At 34.8% G+C, this 17,307-nt stretch overlaps 1 protein-coding gene across 1 annotated transcript in view; it reads right to left on the bottom strand.

Moving 5' to 3' along the window:
* LOC5571765 (HEAT repeat-containing protein 6) overlaps positions 1-9,103 on the bottom strand; it is a 41,595-nt gene extending 32,492 nt beyond the window's left edge. Inside the window, exons 1-2 of the mRNA XM_021840059.1 lie at positions 8,890-9,103; positions 7,833-8,703 (exon numbers count right to left, since the gene is read on the bottom strand). Coding sequence (XP_021695751.1) covers positions 7,833-8,703; positions 8,890-9,042 — 1,024 coding nt within the window. The 5' untranslated portion in view covers positions 9,043-9,103. The remainder of the gene's footprint in view (positions 1-7,832; positions 8,704-8,889) is intronic.
* Between the last annotated feature and the right edge of the window lie 8,204 nt (positions 9,104-17,307).

Here is a 17,307-nt window from a genome sequence, read left to right as displayed (position 1 = left end):
TGCATCTTCCAAGTAATCTTCAAAAGATTTAATGAACATATTAATAATCTAGTCAAATACTTCACAAAAATCTTACCAAGAATACCTAAAGGACCTCTTTATTTATTTATTCATCAAAGAACTAGCCATGACAAAAAAAATTTGGATTATTGAAAGAATTCGCTGTCAATCTGCAGAAATCTATACAAAATCTCGTCAGAGGCCTTATAAGAACCGTCTAGGCCAGTGGTTCCCAACCTTTTTGGAGCTGTGGCCCCTTTCAAGTTCTAAAAATATCCCGCGGACCCCTGCAAACAAAAATTGTAGAAATCTTTTTTGTTAAATAAATAAAAAAGATTTGATTGGTTTTTAGTATAAGGTGACCTCAATGCAGATCAGAAAAAAGGATCAGATTCAATTAACTACAATTACAAAAACATATTCTTTCTCGTTTTTCCCAGCATATCTAAATAGATCTCACAAAGGATTTGTCTATGATCAATAACATTGAAAAAAAAAACTGTCAATGAACCAGTGATAAAGGTGGTGAACATATCTACTGAACCAGAACAAAAACAAGCAAAATACTCGCGAGTATAAGAGTGTTGTAATCTGTCGATGATAAATCTTTTCGTGTACGTATTCGGAGCTGTTCGAAGTCAATTGGGCTTTTGGTAAAAAAGGCCTTTGAGTTTTCTTGACTTCAAGGGATTTTTATTACAAACTTGTAGTTTACTGTCGATTTGATGGATGTACACTTGCTTTATTATGGTTTTGACAGACCATAATAAAGCTCACCTTGTTTAGTTGCACGCGAGTAAATGTTCACGAACATTTTAATATTTGTTCTGGTATGTTCTCCCGTGCAGGCAGGTGCAAACCTACTCTCATCAAGTTTTTTCGCGAGTCTGTCGTGTTTGTTTTGCGTTGGTTTACACGCGTAAGATGCTTCGTGATTTCCACCATGGCAAGGAACCTAATTAGCGGTTTAGGGAAATCATTCGAACAATTTTACATTTATCAATAGATATCCTTGACAGGGTCTCACACAGATCACGTCTGCGTCCCATATAATATCTTCTATGGCCTTCTGTGTGGATCTATAGTGAAAATAACAAGGAACCAGTATCTAAGAAACATCTCTAAAGAATATTGCTCAAATTCTACCAAATTCTTGCAGTATAAGCTCTTGCGAAAACCCCAACAAATAATCTCACGATCAATTTGATTGCCAGGGATTAGCGTTAAAGATTTCCCCAAAAATCTTGCCAGGCAATTTTTGGAAGATATTGTAAGGAATATAGCAAGCATCAACTTTAGCGGCTTCTGTGAATATTTCAAGACACTTTCTAATGGGTTTCATAGCCCATTGTATACCGTGAGATGAATTTTACCTGGAACTGTCAGAAAAGCTAATTAGATAACCTTCAAGAATCTTCCCAAGAAGTACTGCTGCAGGAATATGTTAAAATTTCACAAGGAATCAAATAGAAATCCAGTTAACTGTATGCAAGTTACGCCAAGGATTTGGGTACAATAAGTAAAAATCAACCGCGAAAAATCAAAAATGTGTCAGTAATTTTCTGCGCATTCCTCAAGAAAATATCTTAGTGTCTTAGTGTGAAATCACATAAATTCGTTTGTTTTTTTTTTTCTTAAATTCACAATGAATTTATATGATTTTACTCAGGAAACTGCTATTAAAAAAAAATATGTTTCAACATTTATGCTGTTTGAATGAACATTTACTATGTGGTTTGTGATTAAAATTTTGAGTAAAAAGAGCTGCTATGAGAAAAACATTGAACGAATAATATTAAAATATATATTTTTATCCAAATGTCAGAGGGACATTAACTTCTAAGAACTTGAAGCAAAATCAGCCAAGGAACTTTTCTAGAATCTACTGAAAATCTTATTAGCAATCCACTAATAACCATTTCAGTGATCTCTCAAAAATAATTTTAAAATACTGGTCGAATATCGGTTCGATTTTCGTTAGGATTCCAGCAAAGATTTCATAGTACTTAAAATATAAATAAACCGGTAGTCTTATGTTTTGTTTTCCCGGGGTGTTCACCAAATTCCCGGGTATTTCCCGTATTTTTCCCGGTCATTTGTAATTCCCGGGTTTTTTCCGGTTTTCCCGGATTTCCCGGATGGATGGACACCCTGAAATTATGTCAAAATCAATCCTTTATCGCCTTGAAAAACATCGGTTTTCTATTAGTTAACAAGACCTAGAATCAACCGTTTAAGTTTAATTCATATTTTCTGTTGGAGCTTTAATTCTTCAAATTAATACTTTATGCTCATTTAGGCAAATATTAACGTTATTATAATAAAACACGTGAAACAATGTATTTATTCAGTGCGTTAAATGTTGCAGGAGATCTCCACTCAGTCAAATCATCGATTTTTTTGGTTTATCAATGCTCTTGATGGAACAGCATGGATAATAACGAGGACAATTCTAATTTTAGTTTTATCGAAATTGCCCTACCATTCAGTTTTCTAAATCACTCGGTAATACAGCGAAAGAACATTTTTATTATTTCATTGTTTCATTATGATATGTGTAAAAATATTTCAGTATGGGAAACGATGATGAAGTTTAGCTGAAATATTAATGAAGACGATCGCTGATTATTGAAACATTCCAAATATTACAATTGTTTTTCCTCTATCTGACCACTGAATGGATTTGAATCAGAGCGTTAATGATTAATCATAAATTTAATCATGATTATTGATTAATGATTATGATTAATCAAAAATGTTAATCATTAATCACAAAAAATCAAGAGTTATTCATTAATCACTAATCATAATCATTGCAATATTATGTTTTAATCATTAATCATAATCATAAAAGATCGTCAATTTTATTCAGTAATCATAATCTTAATCATAAATCAAACATTTAATCAATCATCAATTAATCATTGAACAAAATTCGACAAACTTTACAACATTGCCTTTTAATGTATAAATAAATTTTGCATTTCTTACATCGTGTGACAAGAACAATGATAGATTATGCCCAAGGAAGTTCAAAATTCAACCAAGTACAGCATGGTTTTGCTTTATATCCGCGGACGTTACCATAGGACTAAAAAAGACCCTTAAATATTTCCTTCATGTAAAACGGTGCAACGAATCCGAAGACCCGTTTGGACGCTTGTGAGTGGTACCATTTTACATGAAGGATTGCTGCTTATAGGCGCAGATCACAAAATTTCGACCAAGCACTAGTTTTCTAGCCGTTCATAAGATGTTTGTATACTTTGTATGAAAATCCGAAAATTTGCACAAAATTTACGAGATCGAAAATTAATGCATTTCCCCTAGTAGGTGGTATTTCTGTCAACAGTTCCTTGCTGGTTTTGTTCACGTTTGATGTTTGCAATCCTACATCGCCTGAAGATATCCACTGAATGTAGCAGAGCGTTAAGTTAATCTTGATTAAACATTTGATGAATATAAACGATAAACGATACTTTAGGCTGAAGTAAAAATGGCACAAAATTCAAAAAGTTTTCTCCTTAAAAACATGAAGACACACAGCCTTTTAATTTAGCAAATAAAAGAGCTTTTTAAGTTATGGTTTTTGCATAATTTTACTTGGGCTTTAAAGCTTATCAATTTGAATTATCCTCTTCAATAATGAGTAAAGTCATTCATTTTCATGTTTATGGCTCATTCGTTGCATATGTGCGTACGTAGCGCTAAAAATTTAAACATCATTTTAATTAATAATCATTATTAATGGTTAATCATTCAAAGGCTAATGATTATATGCCCTAAAGCATGCACTAAACGCCTTGAAGTATGCAACAAAAGGATTATTTAAATTTTTCCCTTGGTTAGCAATAAATCTGAAATAAAAATCTTTTGAACTTCTTTACAGTAAATTTTTAATCTCAAACCGTTTTTACTGAAATCTAGATTCAGATGAAGGGAGGACGAAAATTCATTTAAAACATTGTTTGAAAAAATATTTTTCCAGTTTCTCATTAAGATCTCGTAAAGAAATGTCAACCTAATTCCACTCAACATTTCTCCAAGAATGGGGTTGTTTAGGGATGAAATATTTGCAGTGTTTTGTAGCTTGTTCGAAAGATCACATTTTTTAAGTCTATCACAATTTTATTGCGTTTAAATATCTTAAGATTGATATTACAAATTTTTAAGTCGCCTCGAAGTTAAATTAGGGGGGGGGGGGATGTGGGTTGATTCAAAAGAGATTTTCATACGTTCAAACTTTAACGTAGTTTCAGAAAACAAACAACTGGATACCCCTAACAATTCTTCCAAACAATCTGATGTCTTATACTTCAATAATTCTCTTGAGAATTGAATCAATGGCACTTCACTTTACAAAAAAATACTTAAAATCACTAGAAAGGCGAGCAAATACCATTTTACTTATTATAATTATATAATAATTACAAGATAAACAGCATATTACAGTTTACCGAAGTTTGCTCGCCTTATTAATGATTTTCCTACACTCTTCTTTCTTTTATAAAGTGAAGTGTTGAAATCCGACTAGTTTTTTACTAATATTTTGAATACTTCCCCCAGGAAATCAGCAAACCTTAACACCCCGGCATATGTTTAAATACATCAATAAAATCCACTTAAAACTTGATAATTCATGAATGTGTCGCAAGCTACGCTTCAAAATTCATGTGATTAATGTTATGTGATTAATTTCACATAACGAAGTTCAAAAGATTTGTATATAGGATTGTTTGTTAAGTATTATCATCATCATTATCTAGTCCTAGTGTATAACCCATTGGTTGCATAGGTACTTTATGTCGTTTAGTGCATCATTGTGGGCATATAATCATTAGTTAATGGATGATTAATGATTAATCAAAGATTAATCATAAAAACAATAATTAAATGACTTGAGATCAGTCTTGGGAACTGTGACCACAATTCACCACAGTTCATCGATTCTGCCATTCCACCAAAACACAAAGCAGCAGCAGCATCAATACCATCAGGCGTTGCGCTGCCAACGGTTCACACACTGCTTGACTGTTTTTGTCTCTCCACTATGACCATTTTCGGGCAGCCATTCCAAGCTGAATGATTGAAAAAAGTGTTAAATCATTCAATCGCTAATATTTTGCTTGTGTTTTCAACTAATTGAAATCTATTAGCTCCAACAGAAAGACCACAATCATTCCGTTACGATACATATAAACAAGTTCAATTTCATACTGCCTTTATCGAGCAAAAATGCAAAACCCCGAAAACCGCAAAAATCGTGTCACCACTGTGCTCGAGTCATTTCGCATTCGGGGTTGAAAAACGTTAGGAAGAAGAAGATTACATTTTTAAAGAGCCGTGACATTTTTTTGTTTTGAACCGTCATGGTTTGCTTTGGATTTTGATGGTCGTGTAGAAAGATGTAAATGTAGAGGCGGTAAATGTTTGCTCCAGTACTTTTCTCATCCCTGCTTGAGATGCCCCAAACACCCTTAAGTATGCAACGAATGCATCACACTCTTGAAAATTTATTGGTACACTTATGATAAAGAAAAATCTGAATCAAATAGTTCTCAGCATGATTTTTCGTTCAATCATCAACTTTCCAATAATGATACTCTTAACACATCAGTCGTCGCGCTGTTGTATTTTGTACAACACTGTTGAAAAAACACGCTTTTCGTTCACAACAGCAGCGTGGTGGTTCTGACGGTGGCAATCCGCGCGACGACTGGAAGGTTAACGCTCTGCTATTGAGCCATCATTCTTTAGACTCGGTCTGCAAACCAATGAAGCTTGATAAATCGTTAATAACTTTTGGGACTCGATATGAAAGTAGCTACTGAATCTTAGGGTGGCTACTCCAGTACTCCACGCAATTGAATCCGGAATCATCGTAATTTTCGAATCAATACCCGCAGTTCTGAAGACAAACAGCAATCCTGATAATTACGGAATTTCGTTAGAAGACGACGGAGAAACATAATTTTGAACAACTATCGTAAAACTAAAAATTACATATACTTGAATTGAATTGAATTACTTTTTATTGAAGGGATATTCTGCCGTAGGCAGGTTCATCCCCAAATTACATATACTTGCTCAATTGGATTAAATGGGAAAAATTGATATGAAATTTGCGATAAAGTTAGACGTCTTCTCGGTGCGAATCGACCCTGTTCACTAGATAGGGCGCGTTACCCCTACACCACGAGAGGACTCATGGACACAACAGTTTCTACTGTTGAATGCCTAAGCCGAGAGTGCATTAGTTATTAGGTATAGAAAGACCACATACTACTCACCAACGACGTGATGGACGAGATTTGTATAGTGCAGGATCACAATGGGTCGCGACGTTCTCAATGTAAATACGATAAATTATAATTTAAAAAAAGTATTATTTTGAAAATGAAAATTTTGATCAAATTTGACATCTTTCACGTAAGGGTTAATCATAATCATTAATCAAAATCACTAATCATACTGAGTTTAATCATTAATCATATTCATTAATCATCTAAAATTGAAATTTAATCAATACTCATACTTTGGCTTAATCATCAATCACAATCATTAATCATGGCTTCAAAAAATTTATTCATTAATCATAATCATTAATCATGATACACTTGAATTTAATCATTAATCACTTAATCAATCATTGCGACCCGTTAATCATTAACGCTCTGATTTGAATTTGGGGAATAATGACGAAGGTCCATTCCAAATTAAGGTATTTCGTTGATCATGTTCGCTGAAATTTGTTTCTTAACCACGAATAATTTTTAAGAAATCCTATTATATAACAAAATTTCTGTTTAATATATTATAAAATATTTTGAACCCTTACTCATTGCTGTTAGCTATATCAATCCGAACATGGTTTTTAATTTTTTTTTCTACATTTTAAGCTGTGCAAACATAGCAAAAGTACTCCAAATTTAATTTAACATATATGAACTTGGAATCGAAAATATGTAACAGGAAATAAGTTCGTTTAAACTGTATTCCAAATGATTTTTGGGCGCTGCAGTATATCGAACTATCATTCGTCAGATTATCCTGATGTTTCAGTCAGTAATTAATATCAATATCTGACATTTTGTTGAATTTCTGGATTTTATTGTTTCGTTTTAACCCAATCGCTGTGGAAAATAACTAAAAAAAATAGGGGGTGGGGGATGCTTGATATGCTACGTATTTTCTAATGGGGGTATCAGCATATGTGACTAAATACTACAAGGGGGGAAGAGGGTGTAAAAACTCTACGTCATTTATGGACGGCCCCATAGGAGAAGGTAGATAAGTCCTAAAAGCAGCTCTATGGCTAATAGTAGAAGGAATCGCATATACAACAGAGCACTATAAAACACTTCGTTATTCGTTTTTCAACACACGTTAAGGAAGTAGCATATATTCCTGCAATTATTGCTTAAAACAAATCTCTGGAGCAGTTTGTGAAGTTTGTGAGAAATCTTACAGGAATTTCTAAAGAGATGCCTGCAGGGCGTTCTCCTGAAAGTATTCCAGAAGAAATATCTGGAGAAAGCACTAGAAGAATTCCTGAAGCTATTCTTTGACGAATCTAAACAAAAATTTCTGGACATTAATCGTGTAAGAGTTTCTAAAAGTTTCTCTGGATCTAGAGTGACTTTAGAGATCATATTTGTGAATAAAAAAAACCATCCATTGGAAATAGATAATTTTAAGGGACATAGGTACATTGAAATAGAGAACAAGTTTCTAAAAAACCTGTTACCAACCGATCAGTTTTACAAAACCTTCAATATCTTTCAGCCTTTTGTAATCCCAACCTTATTAATGAAACGTTTAAATTTACTCACTGTCCAAATCGAACGACTTCTCCGAGTAGGGATGACGGCTATTCTCGTCCCAAGTGGATCCAGTCTTCGCAGCTGTTCCCTTCTTAGCATCGCTCTTGCCACCTTTCCCTTTGGCGATGGTCCGAGTCTTCCTCGTTTTCGGAACCTTTCCTCCCTTGTTGATGGGAATGTGCTGTGGCTCCGGAACACCTTGCTGCGATACCATAATCCTCTGTGCCATAGGTTGATTTATCCCGGGAATTCCGAACATCATGTACGCTTTGGACACCCCCAGCAACTGGCCAAGATGTTCACGCAGCCAGTCCTCCTGTTGGATCGATACCAGCCTCAAACAGTTCAAAGCCGAGATCATCAAACTGTAGAACGAAGCCTCCGGAAGCCAATCGCTTTTGGCCCTAAATGCCAAAGACACCACCGAATCGCCAATCACAGGAAGATACTTCTCCATGGCCACATTTCCTTCGGCAGCGACCAGAAACGCTTCCATGCACTGCACCGTCGCCAAGTGGATCTCTTCCGGGGAACTCCTGTCGTATGTCCTGCCACCACGTTCCACCTTGCGATAGTCGGGATCCGCAAGCAGATTCACCAGCATCCCATTACTCGAAACCAGGAATTCGGCAAACATGGCCACATGTTCGCCGCAGTGTTTCATCAGGATCTGCAAAGTGCCCAGAACTTCGCAAATGACCTGATAGAAGCACCTTTCCAAGCATTTGAGCAGCCAACCGATTTGCACCGCGGCCACATTTGCCGGTAGGGTTATTTTCTGCCGGCTGATGAGCGTCTTGGTCAGACAGCAAGCCTTCACGATCAACGTGTCCTCGCTGGTGGGAATGTTCACGAAGGACTCCACCAATCGGATCGGTGCCTGTGCGGGAGACCAAGAAGAGATTTAATGACGTTTCTCAGAAATCTATTCCAAATAAAAAGTAATTTTAAAACTGCAAAAATCTAGGTAAATGGACACCGATAAGCTAGGGGAGATTTGGTAGACTTAAGGATGTGATTTCCCGTTTCCGGTAAACATCTGTTATGGGTTCTCCCGAATACTCACCCTAACGTCGGCAATCTGCTGATTTTTGTAATCCAGCCCATTCAACTCGTTCAGAAGTGTGTTCAGCTCGTTCCGGTACTCGCTGGACTGGCCACCGCAGTTGATGAACAGGAATTTCGTCGATAAACTCAAGAATTGCGCTTCCAAATCCATGGCAAATGTTTTGACTGGGCTTTTGTTTTTGCACAACTTGGCCAGCTGATTTTGACATGTTTACCGAGGTGGGGGTGCGGATCGAGACAAAAGTGGATTCGTCTCGTTTATGTCGACCGGTGCTTAGGTCGACTATTAAGCTAAGTATGCTGTTCCGCTCAAGAAAAGTAAAAATTTCTGCGGAAAGAAATGGTCAAGAAATTTTCCACAGTGAGGTCCATTTGAAATGACATTTCTTTTCAACTGCGTACTACGATCAAAGAAAAATGCTTTTCTTTACCATTTCTTGCAAGAAATTTCCCACGCATCGAGATAGGCATTTACTCTTCTGTTGAAGTGCATACTTCGCTTTACATTTTATGATTAAATTAACATTTCGACATAGATACTTCCATTAGGACTTGGGCTGGTTCATATATTTCATAACGCTTAAATTGACCATTTTGGACACTCACCCACCCCCTCGTGACGCTTACTCTACAATTTTCGTATGAGTCGTAACAACGTTAGGACACCCACTCACCCCCTAAAGCGTTATGAAATTTGTGAATGGTCCCTTCCATAGAGCTTACACTGAAAGAGAACCATGAACAAGTTTTTAAATTTACTATTCGTATCACGATTGAGCTATCAAGAACGCTTTTTATTTGCGTTTTGATCCCTCTCAATCCAACCGCATCGATAGCCGAGCGGTAAGCGTTCGCGCTTGACAATCGCAAGATCCTCGGTTCGATTCTGGCTTGCTGCAAGTTTTTAACCATGATATAGTAATTTTTACTGTCGAAATGGTACCATGGTAAAATTGAATGCACAAAATATTTGAAATAAATGCAATTTAGTCTGCACAAATCAAGTGGCGTTGTGTATTTAATTTAACCCTCTAATGTAGTATTTTCAACTGCAACGCTGTTCTCAGTGTAGTGACATTTGATCGCACGAACACTAGCATACGCTCATCATACACAGTTTGTTTATGTTTTCCTCAAAGAAACTTGCACACTCTCTCCAGACTCATCAAAATGCATATGGAAATATTGTGAATTTTCTTGGAAGATGGATTTGAAGGGATATTGCTTGAGCTGGTTTGAAATCAGCGGTAAATTTCAAGGGGCACTCCAATACATTCAGGCGGTATGAATATCACACTTAGATTTTCTTTCGTTGTTCGGTAAATTTTGTTACCGAAAACGTACTGTACATCAATATTCAACTGATGTTTCGGTATTTCAAACGAGCTTTACCGAAAAAACGTACAATATTAGGGGAAATCAGAGGATATTTGTTTGTTTTCACCGAAATCGTCATTTCATTTACCGAAACAATCGTAAATCGTTTAGATTCACCGTAGTCAGTAAAAGTTTACCGTACTTCGGTACCTAGTGATACAGCGCTTTACCGAACAGTTGTTAATTTGAGATTGTTAACCGCCATGTTTATTTGTGGAAGCAAGAAAATACTGTGAGAAAAATCCACTGTCTGGCATCGTTGAATGTATCATGGTAAATAAGTTGAATAAGTGTTACCGCAGAATACAAAAAAAAAGTTATTTTTGTAGATGGAAGTTGACCCATCAAAGACGGAATCGGCGGCACCAGTTTTGTTTGCTGGAAGTGGCGAAAAGCTGCAAACGCCCCACAGGACTGTTGCATGAAGTGGATAATCAATGGATTATTCAATTGGCGCTGAATTCACAGCTTACTTTTAGCCTTTTAGGTTGATGGTGAAATCGCTAAAAGTGAAATGAAATTTATAAAAAATAAACATGCCGAAAGGAATAAAGAAACGATCTCGAAATAAATTCAATTGTTTCTTTAAAGATCACAATAAATTGCCGATATTTCATTCTTTTTTTTATCATCCTGATCATGCTTCTGACTGCCTGCAAATATGAACAATGCGTTCGGTAAATGAATAAATATTACAAATCGTTCGTGAATGATTACCGAACGATTTGTAATACTTTGACAGCTGCGTTTTGATTTCACTTACGGATTGTTCGGTTATCATTAATTTTACCGGAAGCATTACCGAGCGCTCAGCAGTTTATATCTCGAATAACTTCTGATCTCGCCCTGAAAGCCATTGGTAACCATGTGTGTAGCTCATTTTTCTCTGAGCATTTTAATGAATTTTCATGTTATTTCACAACGCTATGGGGAAGAAAGGATCATTATCTACCTGCCCGTTATGTTGGTTTGGATGCTTATTCTATCATTTGCTCAGAAACAACGAGCTACACACGTGGCTACCAATGGCTTTTAGGGCGTTATCTCAGAGTATGCGAGATATTTCGGTAAAAAAATTACCGGAGTCGGTGATATTTTCTAAGTGTGATCCTCTAAGGGTTCATTCATTTATTTCATAACGCTGAAAATGGCCAATTGGGTCCTAAAATTTTTAATGAAATCTTGTTTTTATTTAATAACACAAAAGAGCATGTTACTGTAACTACTTTAGCAATTTTTCCCGCTCAAATAATGGCTATATCATGTTTAAACTTTAATTTAAAAATTTGGTCCATAAATGAACCTTGACACTTTTGATCATGTTTGACGTTCGCTTAGTCGACAAAAACACCACAGGGGTTTTAGTTCGACCACAGGGGTTGTTCCTATCTGACATTTCGTAAGGAACACGGAAAACAAAATACACCCAAAATTTGAGTTTAAGCCAAAGGATGTGACAAAATCTAAAATAAATGTTTTTTGGGCTTAAACCAACGGAAAACATTAGAAAATTGAGTAAACATGTGTTTTTGGCCTAAACTTAAGCGTTTGGCACTAAAATTGGGACAGGGCTTTAGGACCCTATTTTAACACCCACCCACCCCATCATAACGGTTCTTGTATGAATATTCTAAAAATTTTGCATGAGCCGTAACACCATGAGGACACCCACCCACCCCCTTAAGCGTTATGAAATTTGTGAATGAGCCCTAACTCAATAGGATTGTGGCTCGCAGTTACTCACAATTCACATAAAACATCTGTGAATAGACGATTCTAGATATATCCATTACATTGAAGTCCAGTTTCGAACACATTTCTAAGTATTTGATTGAAATTTAAGTAATTGAAAACTTTACCAAAATAAAATTTTCCAAATATGCATCAAAACGCCCCTCAAAATATGCTTCCCTCCAGCTCGTAGCATAAGCAACATAAAAAAATTGTCAAAAGGAATCAAATCAAACCACACAAAATCGTGGTAGTGAAAAGGCAATCTCGCGTACGTGTTGCACCAACGGTAACGGTGTATACAAAAATGTCAGAGAATCAGTCGATTTCGAATACATCTCTCTCTTTCATCGACCGAAGATTTGGACGGCGATTTGAGGAACGGCGGTTTAGAACCGTCGTGTCCAATCTGGAAATCTCCGTACAATATTACCTGTAGTATCCGGATCGAGATGCAAACTCACTTTCTCAAACTCATCGGCCGAATAAGTAAATGCTGGTTTTAAACCAGCACAACCGTATGCCACAAAATCATTCACTAAACTGAGGTCTCGATCGCGAGACACGCATGCTCAGTCTCGTGCGCGCTTTTCCGAGCTGTCAATTATCGCACGCTTAAACAAAACATACACGATAAAGTAAAACAAACATACTCATAGCATGCACGCTGATATAAAACCAATCAATATTTTTAAACACCAACTCTAGCTACCACATCACCCAATTTGAAAAATTTACACCCGGATTCTGGGTGTTTTTCGAGACATAGTGCACATTGTTTCCGCATGTTTAAGAACCATACATGTACTGTTTCCTGTATTATTCACAAACATATGCGACAATATCGTAGCAGTTTCGTATAACGTCCAATTTAACAATAAACTAACCGTACCAGAAACTATTTTGGCCGTTTGATAAATTGTTATTGGTCAAATCACAATGTGGGGAATGGGCGGTTAAGTTATGTAACCATAAGAAAAACTTCGATTTTCCCGAACAAATTTTTTCGTTTACAATTCACTGTACGGTTGATATACTGTCCTTTTTTTGTCTGATTCACTTTACAGCAAAAAGTTTTTAAAAAGGTTAACAATAAATTTGCAATGTAAAATATAACGTTTATTTAATTGTTGATTTATGGTACGTTATGTTATTTTAACCCTATGCTGTTATGTTATTTTATTGTAATATCATAAGCAAATAATTGATGAGTATTTTGATGGAAAATAATAAAACAAGTAAATACGTATTGAAAAACCTTACTTCAGTATTTATGTCAGAAGTTATATTTGTTTATGTCAGAAGTAATATTTCAACTATACATATTTATTTGTTTCATTTTTGAATATTAAATCAAACAAATACAGTGGCCCAATTTCATATTCGTACAGGATACTGTTTCCACATAAAGTTAGTAAAAAACTATTAAATGAAGTATTGAGCTACAAATACTTTAGCCACATGGAAGGTAATAGTTGTCATCTATTGTTTGCCAATCACAAAATGTTTCCATTTACATTCATCTTTGGGTTAATAGAAAAGTATTGAATTGATGTCTAAAATTCACCCAATTCCATATTCGTACACCTACCAAAATTCAAACGCACAACGTTCAAAACTAAATTTAGAAGCTCTATTTGATTTCTGAAGTGCTTTATTATGATGTTCAGATGTAGTGAAATTTATTTGGACAATTTATTAGTGGACATATATGAAATGTAGGTAAAATTATGAGAAATGCCAGTTTTCCAATGATTTTTGCTATAAAATCCAATAATTCGAACAATAACGTTTATTTTTGTCATGGGATCCAATCTATACACTCAAGATAATGTCCTCATTTGATGCATGTGCAAACCTATATGGATTTTTGCAATGGGGGTTTGCATATGGAAGGTATGTGCGAAATGAATGTTTTGTCGCCAATCTTTATTTCCATTGAAAGTATGAATACTTCATATCCAATCCATAACCCAAACACATACTTTACATGGGCGGCTACAATGGAGTATAATGATTGGACAAATCATATTAATGAACGTTTTTGGTTTTCCTTGTTATATCTAATAATGATAAAAAATAAAGAAGAAAAGTTTATTGTATAGATTGATAGACATATTACAACAGCCTCAATATGTGGTATGATAAAAAAAAATTATAATAAGCAGGTGAAGCAGACAAACCAAAAATTGCTTGTTGAGGCAACTCGTGTTGGTCTTTATTCTCAGCACATCTCTGTGGGCAGCGAGGTGGTTAGTTCATCAATCGGTTTATTGCTGTAATATTCTCTGCATAAAAGTAGATTAAGTTAAAACAATATCTTAGTGTTGGTTTTCAACCATAATTACCTTCCAATTCAAACAAAATATCGCTGAACAAATGCAGCTTATTAGGATCACCACCGCGAAAACTTTTTACGGACGCCATATTTTTACACAATGTGCTTCAGAAGAATGCATACATTGCACATACTTTGAATATATTTCAAATGGCGTATATGTGTTGCAAATATAAGGTATTTAATACTATCATAGTGTGTATATGACACACATAAAACTAATGATTTGGGAAATTTGAGCAACGTATGTGCAAATCCACATTAATTCAAGGGAGTCATTTTCTTGAGTGTAGATTATACTCGTAAGCTCTGATAGAAATTAAGTTGAAATATATACAGCTTACAGAAATCATAAACAGTTTTTATCCCTTTTGAGTTCAGAAAATTGTTGTGCCATAAGTTCAAAACACTTCTAAAATGATATTTTTAATCAAATTTTCATTCTCAACAACAGGTAAATGTTAATTTTGAATTTGTCTGTAAAAATCATTTGAACTACGAAAAATCGTTTTTACAATAAAGTACCCTAAACTACGCTGTACATACCTCCACATAATTGATGTCATCGTAATATTCAATTATCTTTTAAACAATATTCAAATTATATTCAAATTAGCACCCTATTTTGCAATTTATTGATTTTATAAGAAAAATACAAAATAACTTGAATGAGCAGAGAGCATTGATATACTTTTTACTAGAATATATCCTGTTGTTTTCATCATTTTAAAAAACTTTTGTGTTGCGGTTATGGCAAAAATATTTATTCTATAAATCTCTATAATCATGTTTGTTAGTAAATGTAAATTAAAAATGATAATTACGCAATGTTTTGATAGGAACATTAACTATGGATTATGTATATACATTTAGGAGCCAAACATAAAGAAATTGACTAAAATTTTTGGTTTGGATTTGTTATAAATGTATATTACCTAAAATTCAAAAGTATAAGTTGTCGATATCCACTCCTAGCTACTCTAAAACTGATTATAATTTTTTTGAAACTTGTGCAATATTTGCAGTTATCATTTTTAAGGAAGTGATGTTGAAAAAAATGCAATTTCTTGTTCGACTTACCGAATATTTTAGCAAAAAAACATGGGAAAACTGGTATTTTGAAACTTAAGTTTCAAATATGTCCGCGACAGCAGCCGTGGAATTTTCAGGTGTTTTTTACAGCTGCCATCGGATAACTGAAACATTACTTCACCGAACGTTTTACACGTAGATTTTTTGATTTTAATTAAATGAAAGCTGTGTTTTAGCGGGATCACGGCGAAGATTTTCGGCAACTTGTGAGTTTCCGTTTGTTTTAATTTTTCATTGTTCTACACAGCAAAAAAAGTTGTTGAATATTACATCGAAACTGCTGCAACCAACTCATTCCCTCGATTGTTATAATATTACACAGTCCGACGTACTCGAGGGCTATTGATGTGATGAAAAAGAACGATGTAATATGTTCGATGTAATGAATGCGACGTACGATGTACGATGTAATTACATGGATGTAATAGGAAATCTATGTAAACAAAGCCAAATTAAAAATAAAATAAATGCTCGATGATTGATTGAATTGCTTTTTATTCTTTAAGGCTCTTAATATTTACAGTATTAGACAAAACTTTTGCAAGTTTTGTGATTTTTCATACAAAATGATCAACTTTGGTAGATTTCAGTTATTTATGGACCGATATTAATGAAATTTTCAAAGCACGTCAGACATGACTTGAATTTCAACATTTATTTTTTAAGCGTTTTTTTGGATAAAAAAAAATCACTTAGAATTATATGTTTAAATTCAATTTATGTCTTACGTTTTGTGAAAATTAAAATCGATCCATAAATAACTGAGATCCAGTCTTCCAAAGTTGATCATCTTGTTTATGGAAAATCGAGAAAGTTGCAAATGTACTGTCCAATATTGTATAAGCGTGTACTCACATAAAGATACACTTAGATTCATTTAGCACAAAAAAGAATAAAAAGCAATTCAAACAACCATATTTTTCTAAACGTTATTAGACATGCAACACAAATTTTGTTTGTTTCGGATAAATTTTGTTTGTTTCGGATAAATAACCATTTCTATTGCTAAATCATAAAAGAAAAAAACATTCTATCGTGTCCATTAGGAGCAATACTTTATTCTCTCATCGATTATCCGTGCAGAAACGTGTTTGTATCATTTTATTAAATTTCTTCAGCTTTATAGATTGATAGGATATCAGAATTCCTTTCGTTGGATCGGACTTGAGGCTAAGCTCAGACGTGTTTATCGTTCATTTTCGACCAATTGGTTTTTCCACTCCAATTTTGTAATTTTGGATATTAAAGAAGCAACCATACGTTGTTGCCCACCAACAATAGTAGCCATGGATCGCGTACCATGCTCCGGATAAATTTTCAAAAGGTACATTTGAAGAAATTCCAAGGTTTTAGAAATTTGCTTTGGGTATTTAAAAAAATACACAAAGTACACAACCAATAGTTGTTGAACTGCTCGGATGATGGTGTTGACGCCAGTAGTCACCAGCTCGTGGTCGGCATAAATGAAAAACTGGTCCATCTAAAAATAATAATTAAACTTCGATTATCGATCTACGAACCATTTAGGTGACGAAACGTACTTCTGATAATAATTGAAGGGAAAACATCATCGAGATGCAAATTTTTCCATCGGTGTTCTGTGAATAAATAAGATGAAAATAGTTACTCAGTATTTCTAATGAACTTATTTCATTTACCTCCAGCTCGTGTATGAGACATGAAAAGTCTTCGTGTAAAAGTTTGGCCACTCCTTCAAGAATCTCTAAATCACTCGCACTGGACGTAATATTTAGAGATTTTTTGTACACTTTGGCAACTTTTATTAATTTTTGTCCTTTTCTTTTGCGAAGTTGGTGGTGAAGGTTTCTGCATCAACCCCTGTACCTTTGAAAAAATGGTAATTCAATAGCTCATTCC

The sequence above is a fragment of the Aedes aegypti genome, chromosome 2, assembly GCF_002204515.2.
Source record: "Aedes aegypti strain LVP_AGWG chromosome 2, AaegL5.0 Primary Assembly, whole genome shotgun sequence".
NCBI classification, from domain to species: domain Eukaryota; kingdom Metazoa; phylum Arthropoda; class Insecta; order Diptera; family Culicidae; genus Aedes; species Aedes aegypti.
This window is presented reverse-complemented; position numbering and strand designations above follow the sequence as displayed.